The 16,912-nt window shown below is 37.6% G+C and overlaps 1 protein-coding gene across 1 annotated transcript; it reads right to left on the minus strand.

Annotated features, from left to right (window-relative positions):
- Nucleotides 1-4,874: 4,874 nt before the first annotated feature.
- Nucleotides 4,875-5,930, minus strand: LOC127131041 (uncharacterized). The gene has a single exon (XM_051059984.1). It carries the CDS (start codon nucleotides 5,928-5,930, stop codon nucleotides 4,875-4,877), a length of 1,056 nt encoding a protein of 351 aa, XP_050915941.1.
- Nucleotides 5,931-16,912: the final 10,982 nt, after the last annotated feature.

Genomic DNA, 16,912 nt, shown 5'->3' on the forward strand with positions numbered 1-16,912 from the left:
TTATTTCCTTAACCTCCAAGTTGATTTCTTGTTAAAATTCTCAACCACCGAGTTGATGTTGTCTTTATTCTCGACCGTCGAGTCAAGGCCATTGGCTTTAAATATCTTCCAACCCCCGAGTTGATGTCATTTTATCTTGATGTTTCTTCAACTCCCGAATTGATTTATTGTCTTGACTTGTTCTCGACCTTCGATTTGATATTGTATTTATTTTCTCAATCCCCTAATTGATATACCCTAGTGAGTCTTGCACCATTTCCATCCTTTTCATTTTCTATAGATCAACATTACCATATATCTCCATGTTCCCCCAACAAATTTTCTTTCAGCCGAGAGTAGTTGAACGCGAGATTCTCAGTAAAGAGTAGTTGAATATGACATCTTCAGCCAAAAGCATATGAGTATGATCATTTCTTCCATAAGAGAGTCTACCTTCAATGAAGAACGTTTGAAGAACACTCGAGTTTAATAATTTAAAATAAATCCATCTTCAGTAGAGTTGCATTTATTTATAACCATAAGAATATCATTCTATTGCATAAAATGGAAAAATTTGGGATGTTTGGTCTTTAAACTATCTTTCACCATGATGATTTAAAGACAAGAGTTCTTCAAATGCTCTAGTTAAAGATGTTTAAGTAGGGGCAACTGTCATACCCCAATTTTGACCTTCATTCATTAAATCAATGCATTCATCAGATATATGCATTATCTACTTATCATAGCATGCATGTTTTCCGCATAATGGTTAGAATGTCTCTAGGAATAAATTTTTGGATCTACACATAGATTGGTTGAATCAACTTTTAAATGTGCGTCGAATTAATGACCAAAAAATTTCAAGATCGAGCTTGCAAACGCCAGTTTTCTTAATCTATGGTTCACGTAGTTTAACATTGCCTGAGCTTGTTTAACCGGTCATTTTTTATTTCAAAATTTGGTCAAAACCTGTATGCTTATGAGAAGTTTATTTCACACTAATCATTTTGTTGTATTCAGATTATTTTTTCAGGCATTTATTCGTCCGACATTTATTCATTTTTAATAGTTTATTTTTATTTTTTAGCCAAATTGATCAGTGAAATTAGTTAGATTTAAATGTGTTTTCAGTTTGATTTTAAGTTGTTTTGTTTGTTTTTAATTAATTCAAAATTCAAAGAGAAATAAAAATAATCAATTAATCTAATTTTCCAAAAAGAGAGGTCACATGTCACCCTTCTGTTGGGGACTCTCTCTCCAAATTCAAAATAAGGTCAAAGGACAGGAAGGCCCATATGTGGTTTCATTCACCAATACATAATCTCTCTCTCTCTCTCTCTCTCTCTCTCTCTCTCTCTCTCATACACACACACACATATATAAAAATGCTATCAAAAAGTAAATAAATCTCTCCACCCATGTATGCATACGCGGGCTCATTACCAGTACTCCCCATATGACCATCAAAATATCTCTTTTCAACAAAAACATCTTCTACTCTTCACAATTAAACATCAAAACTCAGATCCAACCTCCCCCCCTCCTCTCTCTCTCTCTTTTGTCAACTACAATAAATAACATAAACACAACCTTCATCTCCTATACACCATCTCTTTTTTCCATCACCATCATCATCGACCTCCATCTCATCACCACCTTCAAACAACAAATCCGACCTCCCGCTCTCTCTCAAAACAACAACAACAACTAAACTTCATCATCATCATTAACATAAAAAACACTCCTTCAACTCACCAAAAACATCTAGCATAACATATAGAGCCTGCCTCTATATTCAACTCTCTCACCACCATATAAATATCAAACTCATGAACACCTTCAACCCTTCAGCCACTTGTTATTCTTCTTCACCGTGAAAAAAATCGACAACCGCGATCCAAACCACTCTCCACAAATCAGCGACCGTGAACCTTCCATCTCTGCCACACAAAAACTATTTTCAAAGAGCATGAAACCACAATCCATTCACCTCCAAACAAAAACAAACTCCGACCGAATCAACATCATCATCGTTATGTTAGAAATCTGGAAAAAGAGAAACGAGGATGCTTCCATTAACCACACACGAACAACAAATGCAATAGTTCACTGCCATTTATAGCATCGAGCACACTGCGGATTTTCCCAACCGAAGGTTTTTTATTTTTTCCCATCTCTCTTCTCATCCTCCTGCTGGCTAGTGTGAAGGAAAACAATTGTTTTTTTTTCGAATTCGAATGGTTTGAAGAAAGTATATTATTATTTTTTATTTTGACTATTGAATGTTGGGATGGATAGTTGGATCAAATGGGTTTGTTTTATGTTGGGATTTATTTCTATTATTTACACCCTTGGTCTACTTTACCTTGACTTGTATTTTTTTTGTCTAGTTTTTCATTAGTAGTTTGTTAATGATTTACTTAAATTGTTTATTTTGTTAAATTTTAAGTCAAGTAATCATTTTTATTTCTTTCAATAGTTATTAGTAATTTAGTTAATTGGTTGATTAGGTTAATTTGATTAAAATATTTTAAATTGTTAAAAAAAAAAATTTGATTAATTTGTCCCATTGGTTTTTCAGATGTGTTGCAATTTCGGAGTTAAAAATTCAATTTAACTTCAGAAACTACTTAAACATATATAGTTTATTCACCGTCCTTAGAATAGGGTGATTCCTACATGAATCACTTTATGATTTCTTAACACAATGCTAAATTCAGTAGCTTAATTTTTGTTTTGTTTTACCTTTAAAAAAAGTATCGTTTAAATCATCGAGTTGTTGGATTTTCACAGATATGCTGCAATTTCAGATTTAAAAATTCCATTTAACTTCATAAACTACTTAAACACATATAGTTTATTGACATGCTTCCTACATGAATCACTTTACGATTGCTTAGCATAGTGTTATATTCAGTAGTTCAAAACTTCGATTTAGTTATGGTCCCTTAGCTTTCTCCTGGGCTTTTTTACAATGAGATCATTGTCTATTTACAATTCTTTATTGAGCTTGTTTTGTTGGTTGTTGTACTGTATCCCCATTCAAAAAATTGTACCCCAATTCCTGTAATGTGTAATAAGTTTACCTCTTTCATTTATTTTATTGTGTTAGTTGATTGTTAATTCAAAGATTAAAATCAATCCTTTTCAGAAAAGATCTAACGTCGAGTCTTTTCCCAAATTAAATCCAAATTGAATGCAAAGTCGAGCATCTCTCCCGATTAATCCAAACTCTTTTCATAAATCAACTTGCAACACTTGATCTAAAGTCAAGTTGTTCCCGTTTTAAAAGCTTTTCTCAATAAAAATGGAAGAATTTGATTAGGTTTAGACTTTCTATTTCTCGAATGTTAGGATACTGCTGTAGAGCTCCATGTTCAAACATTCGTCTTCCATATTAAAATACAATAATTATCTGAATTAAGTTATTTCTCTTATAGAAGAAAAAGATTAATTAGGTATTGACTTTCTCCTTCCCAATTATTTGGATACTGATGTAGAGCTCCCTGTGTGAATAATTGTTTTTTTAATGAATTTTGACCTAATTTGCCACACACCTTCATAATAACTTTTGGATGAAAAGAGAGTGATTGGGCTTAGGCCTCTTCCTTTCCAGGCATTTGAATACTGCTATAGAGCTCCCTGTTTGGATTCTTGTCTCCAAATAAAAGTAATTCAAACCAATTAAACTTGTTTTCCGCCCTTGCACGACTTCGGAAATATTTTTAGAAACGAGTATGTTTTATCCATATCGATGTGAAACAAACAAAGACTTCTGAATCCAAGAGCGAGCAACAAGTAAAGGTTTATTCAATCGATATGTCTAAAGGATTACTCCTTAAAAGCATCAACCCATTAGTTTTTTTTAAGTAGAACTACGTAGCCTTGAGTTCTCCATAGCACTTGGAGATACGTAGGAGCGGGATTTTAAAATCTTTTCAGGCACCCCTTTGATAAAAATGTTTCTTTTTCTTTCCTCACTCGACAGGTAGAAGATCGCAAACTAATATCACACTAACACTCTTACACAAAACTAACTAAATCGGTCCCATTTAATACAACAAATGTGAGGGGTGCTAATACATTCTCCTTGCATAACCGACTCCTGAACCCGATTTGTTTGTGACAACCATCTCTTTTTCTTTTTCGTGGGTTTTATCGATATTTTCCTTTTCCTCCTTTGGGAATAAATAAAGTTTGGTGGATAGTCTGTTTTGTTCATATTTCGAGCGTTCCTTACCCTCAGGTATTTTTCATGCTTTGACAGGTAGGAATCATTGTTATTATCCGTGGAGGAATTTTCATACTTTTGTGTTGAAGACTCAATAGGAGAATGATCTTCTGAGGGAAAGTTATAATTCCCAGGGATTTCCATGGTCTTAAGACGTTGGTATGGTGATGTCATCAGAGGTTGGTATGGTGGGAATATTAGAGGGTGGTGTTGTTGTTTGTGCAGGTGGTGTTGTGAGTTGTTGTTCAGAGGGTGGAGTTGGTGGTTGTTCATAAGGTGATGCGTTTGTTGGTTTTTCAGGAGGTGGTGTTTGAGGTTGTTCAGATGAAGGTGGATTTTGTTGTTCAGGGGGGGAGAGGTGGCTTCTGATTCAGGTTATGGTGGTTTTTGTGAGGCAAGAGCATGCACCTGAAGTTGGGTTAGCGTGAGGGAGGGGGTCAGAGGGTTCGGTGTCTGATGAGAGAATGTAGTATGGTGGAGATGAAGGTGTAGAAGAAGACGGTGAGGTGGTTTCGTTCAGCATTTCTGCTTCAGAAACGGGTAAGGCAGTGGTTGCGAGATTGAATTTTATAGAATGTGGGTTAGAGGATTTGAAGGTAGAGGGTGGTGTTTCTGATCGGGTGTAGATGGGAGTAGTTTGGGGAAGAGAGGAAGCAAGTGGCTTTTATTTAACAGAGCGAGAAGGAGGCAGAGACTTACTTGGAGAATCAGCCAGAGGGACTTGAGGTCTTGACCCAGAAGTTTCTCCCAATTTAGCCTTCTTGGCCTTCTTTGACTTTTCAGAAGGCCCTCGCATTCTCTTCATGAAGTTTGGTGGATGCTCAGGCAGCCAATCCACCGAGAACTCTGAAATATCAACCCTTTGGCTTGCAAGGTCATGCAGATAGTGTGCCACCACTTCTGGACGGTCAATCTTGGAGAAGAGGTAGAGACCATTGGGAATCTTCCTCTGATCCTTGAGTGCTTCCCAGGATGTGTCTAGAATGGGTTTAGCTCTAACTTTCTCAATCACCCCCATACTCTTCAGATTGAGAGCATTCAAAGGTCTTCCAATGTCAACAGTGACATCCTCTATCAGATTGTGATGGATCAGGTGATCCATCAGCCCACTCTCAATCAAAACATCGAAGATGATTCTTCCAAGAGGAATGTAGGTTTTGGGCTTCATATTGTTTCTAGTATCCTTGGCAGAATCTCTGAGATACTTGAAGAGCAGCGCTGGCAGGTTCAGTTTTAGCCCTTTGTGAACGCAGTAGAGGATGCACTTCTGATCCGTATTGATGTAGTCAAAAGAGTTGGAGGCAGGGCGGTGATGGATGGTGCCCAGGATGATCTTCAGCCATACTCGGAGGTTCTGGTGAAGTTCCTTGTTCTTGGAGTGTTTACCTCTAACGTTCTGTTGGAAGATAGTTGGCGCAATTTCGTGCGACAAGTACTTTGCCCTAGGGTTGATGTTGTAGATTCTTCTTCCCCCTATCTTCTCCATGTTTATAAGGGAGGTGATGGATTTCTCAGTCATTACCATCTTGACCCCCAAAACGTATGAGACGGTGTAGTGGTCATCTGCGTCTGTGAAACGCCAGAACTCCTTTACCAGATAAGTGTACACAGGGCCATAGAGTCTCTGGAAGTATGTTTCCCATCCTTGCATTCTTAGTTCCTCAGTGAGGTCTATGCCATTGCGCTTCATGTTGTCAAAGTCTACCAGCGATTCGTACATCACTTTAAGCTTGTCAAAGGGCGTGGCAAGATGAATATGAGGTTCACGGTCTAGAATGTGAGGTTCATTATAGATTGGGGTAGAAACGACACCAGTAGTATCAGTTGTTTGTTAAGAAGAAATGGGCGTTTGAGCAGTTGATTCCATCTGCTGAAAATAGTTGTAGACGGATTGTTATTGAGCATCCATGAACAACTTTGATGTCTGTGTTTGAAGAGTGAAGAACTTTGCTGAAGATGATGAAATTGAGAGATAAGAGGGTTTGTGTAGGGCGTGAGTGTAAAAGTGTGATATTGTGATAAGTGAAAAATATAAATACACAAAGAGATGCATGCAAAACGACAGCGTTAGAGGCAATTGAGAAGTTATGAAATTAATGATGCACATTAACCAAGTTGGCACGCTTAAGGGAGACATGATTACATCCCATGATGGACGTCTAATCCCAAGTCAGGATACTGCTCGAGGAGATCTCAAGGGTCTGTCTCTTGATTTCTGCTAGACAGCTGTCTAGAAGATCCAAAGTCAGACGCATGATGCCCCACGTGTTGATCTATCTGATCTTTAGGAATACCAAGGGATTGGATCCTGAGGATTTCTAATTCAGATGACTCCTAACTGATAGAAGTATCCGAGTTAGATCCAGATACCAGATGTTTATTTTAGAGCCTTATTTTTTCTATTTCAGAGAAGCACATTTGGTTTATTATGGGCAAATTTCGATTTTTAAATGTTTCAGAATAAATGATAATTTGTCTTCAGCGAGGGAAATATCAGCCCACTGATGGTCTGTATCAATAAATTGTAAGGATATTACCCCTTTCTAAACATAGTCTCTGATAAAATGATTTTTTTTATTTCTATGTGCTTAGCTCTGGAATGCAAGATAGGGTTCTTACTTAAACATATGGCAACAGTATTATCACAAAATATAGGAACGTTACTCTCAAAGATCTGAAGGTCTCCTAGTTGAGTTTTCATCCATAGCATTCGAGTAGTGCAAAGTGAAGCTGATATATATTTTGCTTCTATAGAAGACAAAGAGATGGTTGACTGTCTTTTGTTGGCCCACCATATGAGATTGTTTCCCAAGTACTAACAGTTTCTAGATGTACTTTTACGTTCCATTCTATCCCCTGCATAATCTGCATCACAATAACCAGAGAGCCTATACTTTGATGTTTTCTCATACATCAGGCCAAGGTTAAAGGTTCCTTTCAGATACCTAAGGATTCTTTTAACAGCTGTTAAACGAGATTCCCTAGGATCTGATTGGAATTTGGCACAAAGACATACACTAAAAAGAATGTCAGGGCGTGTAGCTGTCAGTTAGAGAAGAAAGCCTATCATACCACGATAGAGCTTTTGACAAACCTTTTGGCTAACTTCTTATTTCTCTAGAATGCAGGTTGGATGCATGTGTGTCTTGGCAGGTTTACATTTTTCCATTTTGAATTTCTTCAGAATGTCTTTTATATATTTACTTTGATATACATAAGTAGCTTTTGAAGCTTGATGGATTTGAATTTCCATAAAGAACTTTAGTTCTTGCATTAAGCTCATTTCAAATTTTGCCTACATCAGCTCAGAGAATTCTTGACATATAGAGGGGTTAGCTGAACCAAAAATAACGTCATCAACATATATCTAGCATATCATGAGATCATTTCTAATGTTTTTACAGAAGAGTGTAAAGTCAACTTTTCCTCTAATAAAGTCATGTTCCAGGAGAAAGTTGCTTAGTCTTTCTTGCCAAGCTCTAGGAGCTTGTTTTAGACCATACAATGATTTTTTCAGTTTAAAAACATGTTCTGGACATTTAGAATTTTCAAAACCTGGAGGTTGATGAACATACACTTCTTCTGATATATAACCATTAAGAAATGCGCTCTTGACATCCATCTGATATAATTTGATGGAATGATTTACATCGAAGGAAACAAGTAAGCGAATGGATTTTAACCTGGTGACTGGAGCAAAGGTTTCAGTGTAGTCAATGTCTTCTTGTTAATTGTAACCTTGTGCCATCAGTCGTGCTTTATTTCTGTTGATTCTTAGTGTTGACAGCAATTTTGGTAAAACAAAGAGTGTTCACAAGATGTTATGTGTGATGTCTTAACATAAGATATCCTGCGTACCTGCTGGAGTTCAAGAACATGTTCATGCAGGATTATTTCAGAATGTCATACACAAGGTCATGGCATCTGATATGTATGTACCTGCTGGAGCTTAAATGAAAGACATGTTCATGCAGGATTGTTTCAAGATGTCATACACAAGGTCATGACATCTGATATGGTTTTACCTGCTGGAAGTTATAAAAGGAATTATGGAATTATGCAGGATTTTTCCAGGATGTCAGACCCGATGTCATGACATCCTGTACACAGAACATTCAGTGTGAATGTCTGGTGTTTTGTGATTGCACAATTAATGGCAATCTATGTATGATTGAAGATCTGATTTGCAGACGCATTCAATCATGGATTACAACCTGATTTACTTATTTTCCAAGGAGATCTAACCAGCTGTTATAAAAAGATTTGATTGGAAAATAGATTTAGGGTTTTCAAGATGTCCAAGCCCAGCTGAAAGCTTCTATAAAAAGGGACTTAGAAAACCTGTTTTATAACACAACCAATACTGAGCGAAATATAGAGAGAGAGCTAGGGTTTGTGTCTGTTTAGCCGTGAGACTTGTAAGCCATCCAAGTCATCTTTTGATGATTGAATTGGACTGATTTGTGGTTGTAATTTGTCACTCTAAATCTGTTAAGAAAGAGTGTGTGTCTACTTGATCAAAGTTGTAAAGCAAGATCAAGAGTGTGTCTTCTTGATCAAAGTTGTTAAGCAAGATCAAGAGTGTGTCTTCTTGATCAAAGCTGTTAAGCAAGATCAAGAGTGTGTCTTCTTGATTGAAACTATGAAGTATAATCAAGAGTGTGTTATTGAAAAGTGTTTTCTTTTCTCAAGGGATTGTTGTTTAAGATCACAGGTGTGATTGTAGGGAAGTGAGTGGGTTCTCATATCTAAGAGTGCTTAGGTAGAAATTGCACGGGTAAAGATTAGGTGAGAAAGACTGTAACTTGTTGAAGTGTACGGAGAGTCTTTGAACTAATTCTATTTTAGTGAATTTCCTTCCTGGCTTGGTAGCCCCCAGATATAGGTGAGTCGGACCGAACTGGGTTAACAATTGATTGTGTCTCTTGCATTACTATTCTCTATCTTTACTCTGTTAGCATTATTCAGATATTAGTGTCGTGACATTACCTTTGACATCTCATATCTGATACCAGAATTTCAATTGGTATCAGAGCAGGCATCCTGCTCTGGTTCTGGGTGAGATCTAGGGATAATACTTTCTAGTACAACGGAGAGAGATGGAGGATCTGTTCACAGGCCACCAATTTTGGATGAATCCAACTATGACTACTGGAAACCTCGAATGGTAGCCTTCCTAAAATCTCTGGATAATAAGGCTTGGAAGGCTATGTTAATAGGTTGGGAACATCCAGTTGTTACCAAGAATGGAGAAGCTACTATTGATAAGAAGGGTGAAGAACAATGGACCAATGAGGGGGATGACTTAGCCCTTGGGAACTCTAAAGCATTGAATGTTATATTAAATGGTGTAGATAAGTATATCTTCAGATTGGTAAACAACTGTGAAGTGGCTAAAGATGCTTGGGACATTCTCAAAACCACTCATGAAGGCACCTCTAGAGTGAAGTTGTCTAGACTACAACTGCTCACTACCAAATTTGAAAATTTAAGGATGAAAGAAGATGAAAATATTCATGAATTTCATATGAATATCCTTGAAATTGCTAATGCCTCAGGAGCCCTGGGTGAGAAGATGTCAGATGAAAAATTAGTGAGGAAAATACTCAGGTCACTCCCTAAGAGATTTGCCATGAAAGTGACAGTCATAGAAGAGTCTCAAGATATTTCCAATATGAGAGTTGATGAGCTAATTGGATCCCTGAAAACATTTGAGATGGGAATGTGTGATGGATCTAAAAAGAAAGCCAAAAGTATAACATTCAAGTCAAACACTGAGGAGGAAGAGGAGGAAGGTGGTCCAGATATTGATGAAGATCTGACAGATGGTGTAGCAATGCTGGCAAGACAGTTCAACAAGCTTGTGAAAAAGATGGATGTAAGATCTAAGGCTAATGTCAAGAACATCGCATCTGACATCAGTAAATCCAACAATGTTGGAAGAAGAACAAGGTCAGATGAAAAGCCCAAAGAAGAAAAAGGAGTTTAGTGCTATGATTGTGATGGGTATGGACACATTAGAACTGAATGTGGAACCTACCTCAAGAAGCAGAAGATGAGTCCTGCTGCCACTTGGTTTGATGAGAGTGAAACAAAAGAATCTGCAAATCTGGCAACTGCCTTGACTGGAAGATGGGGTTCTGATGAAGACTCAAGTGATGATGAAGTAACCTTTGAAGAGTTGGCCACTACCTACAGAAAGTTGTGTCACAAAAGTGTAAAGTTGTGTAAACAGGTTGAAAGCCAGAAGAAGGAAATAACTCAACTTGAGAATGAAAAGGTAGAACACTTGGAAACCATCTCCAAATTAAAAACAGAAGCAGTGGTTCTGAATGCCAAGCTAGATGAAAGTCAACAAGTTGAAAGCCAGAAGACAGTACAGCTGGAGAATGAGAAGGCAGACCATGTGGAAACCATCTCCAGTTAAAAACTGAAGCTCTGTTCTTGAATTCTAAACTAGAAGAGATGACCAAGTATGTAAGAATGTTAAACAATGGATCTGACTCCCTAGACAAGATTCTCCAAACTGAAAAAATAACAAGAGACAAATCTGGCATTGGGTATAATGAATCTAAGCCTGAGTGCAGTTACATTGGTTGCAAACCTCAAGCCAAACCTAAATGTAGCCATAGTAAAAGAAAACCTGTGATGTCACATCATATGTCACAACATCAGAAGAGAAGACAGCAGAAAGGGAAACACCAAAGATGGAGATGCCATTACTGTGGGAAATTTGGTCACCTGAAGCCCTTCTTCTATAAGCTGTATGGTTATCCTAGCCCTGTTCATCATCAGACCCACTATCAACCCAGACCCAAACAGCACAGGCTGTCAATAAGAAGCAATGGGTTCCTAAGACTAATGTTACAAGTCTAATAGCTCACATTCCCCCTCAGAGTCTCAGCCAAAGAAGATTGGTATTTTGATAGTGGATGCTCCAGACACATGACTGGAAACAAAGACCTGCTAATTGGCCTTCATCCTCATGCCATAAGCTATGTAACCTTTGATGATGGAGCAAAGGGTGAAATCAAGGGGATAGGAAAGCTTGAATTCCCTGGAGTTCCTAAACTTGACAAGGTCCTACTTGTCAAAGGCTTGACTGCAAATCTAATAAGCATCAGTCAACTATGTGACCAAGGTCTAAATGTTAACTTCACTAAAACTGAATGTCTGATTACCAACAAAGAAAGTGAAGTAATCCTGGAAGGAGTCAGAACCAAAGAAAACTGTTACATGTGGAACTCTCAAATTAGTTACTCCTCAAAATGTACCTCAGTCAAGGAGAAAGGGATGAAGATGATTATATTTGCTAGAGAAACTCCCAAATTGAAATTATGTGGGAAATGTCAGACAAGGATGTCACACCAGAAACTCAGACTTAACATCACTTCCAAAGGGTTGAAACTCCGCCATATGAAGTTGATGGGACCCATGCAGGTGGAAAGCCTTGGTGGAAAGAAGTTTGCAGTGGTGGATGATTTCTCCAGATACATCTGGACCAAAAACAAATCTGATGTGGTTGAAATCTTCAAAGATTGTTGTCTGAAACCTCAAGGAGAAAAGCTCATGGTGGCTCAAACAGATGTGGATAATATTGGGTTTGGTAGGAGGTCAGATCAGATGGTAGAACATGTTGCTCGTCAAATGCAGTCTGAAGTTGGGAAGAGCTTTGTTGGACTTGGGCTACAAGTCAAGCAGATAGAAGAGTCTATTTTTCTATCTCAAAGCAAATGTGCCAAGAACAATGTTAAGAAGATTGGCATGATGAGTGCAAGGACTCCTTCTCATACACATTCGAAAGTATTCAAAGATGAAAATGGTGTTTGTGCTATATATCAAGTTGAATACATAGCAGCTGGAAGTAGTTGTTCTTAACAGGGTTGGTTGAAACTAATGGTGACTGAACACAATGCCACACAAGATGTCAGGATAGTGTACTGTGACAACCTGAGTGCTACAACTATTTCCAAAAATCCTGTTCAGCATAGCAAGACAAAGCACATTGATATTAGTCATCACTTTATTAGAGAACTTATGGAAGAAAAAATCATAACACTGGAGCATGTTACTACTGAAATGCAATTAGCTGACATATTAAGAAAAGCTTTGGATGCTAATCAGTTTAAATGTTTAAGAGGGAAATCGGGGATTTGTATTCATGAGAATTTATAGCAAATAAAATGGAAATGTGTTATACAGAGGAGAGTTGCTATAGAAAGGGAGCTAGGGAAGGGGGCTGTAGAAGTGAAGGAGGTTATGGAATTAATCAAGTTTGTTGGTTTGATGAAAACAGTTAGTGCATTGCCCCAATGTTTTGAAGGTTTAGTGGAGGAGTTTGTGGTGAATATCCCAAAGGATATTTTTTACAAGAATAACAAAGAATTCTGCAAGGTCTTTGTGAGAAGAAGGTGTGTAAGGTTCTCCCAACTATAATGAATAAGTTCATAGGGAGAGGAACAGAAGGAGTTGTTAAGTTAGAAGCCACAGACAATGAAGTTTGTAGGACAATCACTGCTGGTCAAGTCAAAGAATGGCCAAGAAAGAAGCATGACACTGCTAAGAGAGTAATTGATTTGGAGGAAGAGAGTTCAGAAGAGGAAGATGACACCTTGGTTCATCACTTGAAACCAAGTGTTGCAGAGAAAATGAAAACCAGGAAAGGCAAGATTGTGGTTGAGATGTTGACAGCTAGAACTAGTAGGAAGGCTGTTGTTGTAGGTCCTTCTAAATCGTGGAGTAAAGTAGAGGTTCAGAAGAGGAAAATCAGAGAAAATTCTGATTCTGAATATGATGTCGAAGACGATGTCCCAGACATCTCACCTGCTAAAAGGAAAACTGTTAGAAAGTCTCCAGCCAAGATTGCAGTTGTGCATTTGGACAACATTTCCTTCCATTTGGAAGATGGTGAATGTAAGACCCTAATTTTGACCCTAAGATCCCTCATGGCATCATAACATTGCATTTGCATTGCCTCAAGGATCATAAGCATCTTGGTTCCCCTTACCTTTGGGTGGGACCTCTTGTGAGTGGTTTGAGATCACCAAGCATGCTTGAATTGTATATTATTTCTTTTCTTATTTTGTTTACTAACCAAAAGCACAAAAATATGTCACTAACATTTCTTGATCAAATATGCCTCCCTAGCATCTCAATTCATCATTTTGATCAAAGCAAGTCAAAGGGTTTGGGGTTTGTTCCCCAAGGAAACCCTAGTTCATCTAATCATCCACAATGCCTTGCTCTTGAAGCAACCTCAGCCCATGATCAAATACAATCAAGGGAAGTTCTTTGATTCATCATTTCATGCATATTTGAACTTATTTGAGTGTCCTCAATCATCAATTCATCAAGATGAGTCATGGACTTGAGAAGTTGATCAGTCCATTCATCTGACTATTTTGAAATGCACTGAGACCTAACTTTTTATGTGTTGGTCAAATGGAGATGATCCCAAAAGCAACAATGTTCTTAAGGACAATATGAACAACTTTCATGTTCATAAAAAATTGATTTAAAGCTTGGAAGGTCATCATCCATTCCAAGACATTATAGGTCATTTTGACTGAAACCCTAATTTTAGGTCAACTTCCCAAGAACATAACTCAATCATTTTTTATGCTTTTGAGGTGGGATCAAATGCATTAGAAAGCTTAAGATGTCTACTTCAAATTTTATGTTGAACAAAATTTCAAAATCTCAAATGAAATACATGTGATAATGCAAAACATTATAGGTCACTTTGGACCAAATGCATTGAAAGTCAAAAAAGTCCAACTTCAAGTGCCCATAACTCTTTCATCAACAATCCAAATGATGCAAACTTTAAGTCCATTTTGATTTCCTTGAAAAGATCTACAACTTTAATGTTGAAGGTTGTTTTATTTGAAGTTTTCATCATCAATATAGAGGGGCTTGAACATTGGCCAAATTTGGAAACCTTGCCTTTGCATGTTTTGCACCTTACACTTTAAACTCAAAATTCACTAATTTCCACACTTCAAATGGATTTTTGCCCAACATAACATTTGTTCCTTACATCAAGACCTTTCCAACCATTACTCACATGCTCATGTTTGGATTTGGCAAATGGCATTTTCGAAGAGGAGAAGTTTTAGGCATGATTATGCATAACATGTTGAAATTCATCACACAAGCCAATTCACTCCAAACTACACGTCCAAACCATCTCACATTCATTTCAGCTTGCATTTGCACCAAGTTTTAGGCCTCACATGCGCCTGTATAAGCCCATGCATGGAGGACCCAATTCACATGCGCACGAGTTTGATCATGCATTGCATAAGCCCTTGCTATAAATACACTTGCTTGCTTCACTTGAAATCCAACCTATTGGCGCCTGAGATGCTGCACAACTGAATCCATAACCATTACCAAAGGAACTATTTCACTTTTCTTCAAATTTTTCAGATCTGAAATTCAACTAAATCTGGTTGAATTTCTAGATCTAAAGTTCCTAGACCTTCATCCTTTAGTCCATTGTACTTCTGTTTTACAAAAGGAAGCAAAGAAATCAGCTCAAATACTCACAATCCAAAGGTATGGTCCAACTGATTTTTGCTTCGAATCTCCTTGTCCCATGATCTATTAGCCTGGCCAATGTGTTTTCTGAAGTCCTCACTTGAGAGGCAAGCCAGTGGTGGCTTTAATTTTGTGTTTTAATGAACTGTAATTTTTGTACCTGAATCTTCCAGCTTAGATTTCTTATTCTATAGAAAGTTTGAGTGCAATTCAAGGTTACAGGGGTGATGTACATCACCCCAGCTTCATTTTTATATAAGGATCGTGTGGTTTGCTTAAGGTTTGAAAACCTGCAACCGGTGGCCGGATTCTGGCTTCTCACCGGAGAAGACGGTGGTTTCCACCACCGTCCACACGTGGATGGCTTCACAGCCGTTGGATCCATTGACCATGAGCTAATCTCCACCTTTGTTTCTTATGACTTTTAATAATGCCATGTGTTTCTTTGTGCTAGGGATTCCAACTTGATCCAAATTGAGGAACCATTACCATGAGCTCCTAAGAGAGAGAGATTCAAGATACATTGAGGAACCTTCCAAGAGTTCATTTGATTGTTTATTGCTTGAGTTTATGCTTATGTGATTGCTTATTCCAAAGGATGGGAGCTACTTGGATCATCCATATGATCTCAAGAGAGGAACTCCTTTTTGTGGTTTTGTTTCTTATCCCTCACCTTTTGCATTGCTTGGGATCTTAGTCATTCTTCTTCTTCCCTCCATTCTAACCCAAGCCAAAACCTTTTTGTGCAAACATTTAATACTTGTTTTCAACATTAGAAACCTAAGTCTTATGCTTTTGATTTTCAAACTCTCTTTTCTTAATACTCATTTTGAATTGAATCTCTAAGTCAACTTTGACCATATTTTGTATATACTTTTCATTGGTAAATATAACCCATTAAAATGTTTTTTTGTGGTTTCAATGGCCACTCACTTAATCAAAACTTTTTCATAACCTTTAGCTATTAGGTTTGAGTTATCCTTGTGGTAGATATAATACACACTTATATCCTTAGTGATGGACAATGAGTCTTCCTTGCTTATTATAGGGTTAACCCCTCACTAGCATGTTGAAGTTATCCTCACATGGTGGATTTGTGGTTTTAGGTTGAGTTTTCTCCCTTGGATAACAAAAGACCTTAAGGCTTTTGGACCAATCAATTCACCAACTCATTTTGAGATTTTTACCCCGAACTACGAGGTTTTGATCCTAATCTTTTTTTTAAGATGGTACGTAGGCAATGGGTTTATCCATCCAAACACAAAATGTAAATAAACTTGTATATTCTCTTCTCATCTCTTCAATCATGTTTGCACAAACAAATTTTCACAAAATACCAACCTTACAACAAGTATGAAAAGGGCTCCCTAGGAGTACCTAGGATGTTTTGGGTGCCTAACACCTTCCCATTGCATAACCAACCCCCTTACCCAGATCTCTGACTCTCTTTTACTAGTTTTTGATTTGATAAAACTTTTAGGTTTTTGTTCGCTTTCTAACCATTCCTTTGGATAAATAGAAGTGCGGTGGCGACTCGACTTGTATGATTTACCTTGGATTTAGTCAATATCTCTAATGGTAACGAATACCCCGCTACAGAAAAGTGGCGACTCTGTTGGGGACTCTTTTTGCCTAGTGGGTTTTTGCCTACTTTTCATATTGTGTTGTATTGTATTGTATCTTGCTTTGTGACATATTTTTGTGCAATTTGGGATTACTGTATTGTATGTAATGATTGAATTGCTTGAATATTAATTCCTTGTATGCTTGGTGATCTTTGTAAGATGAGTTCTATACCCGAACTCTAGTGCATTTAGGATAGGAGAATGGCATAGTCTTGTTGACTTGTGTGGAGTTATTCCTTAGCAAGTTGACTTGCAAGCCCATTCACTTGGTGGAGGTCATGTTGGGATCAATAATGTCACACAAGTAGTTGTGGTTAGACATTACTCTTTCCAATATAGACCTTAGAAGCCAAGGACCTTAGTTTACCAAGCCCATCTTGGCCTATTTTTAGGATGTAGTGTGAAAGTCGTTCAAGTGTAAGATTTGATACGATTGTTACGCGATACTACACTCATAAGAGTCTCTCTTGAGAATATTTTTGGAATACGAGTAGTCGTTTCTCCGATAATATCCGAAAGATGGGATGATGACTAT

The sequence above is a fragment of the Lathyrus oleraceus genome, chromosome 3 (genome assembly GCF_024323335.1).
Source record: "Lathyrus oleraceus cultivar Zhongwan6 chromosome 3, CAAS_Psat_ZW6_1.0, whole genome shotgun sequence".
Taxonomy (NCBI): domain Eukaryota; kingdom Viridiplantae; phylum Streptophyta; class Magnoliopsida; order Fabales; family Fabaceae; genus Lathyrus; species Lathyrus oleraceus.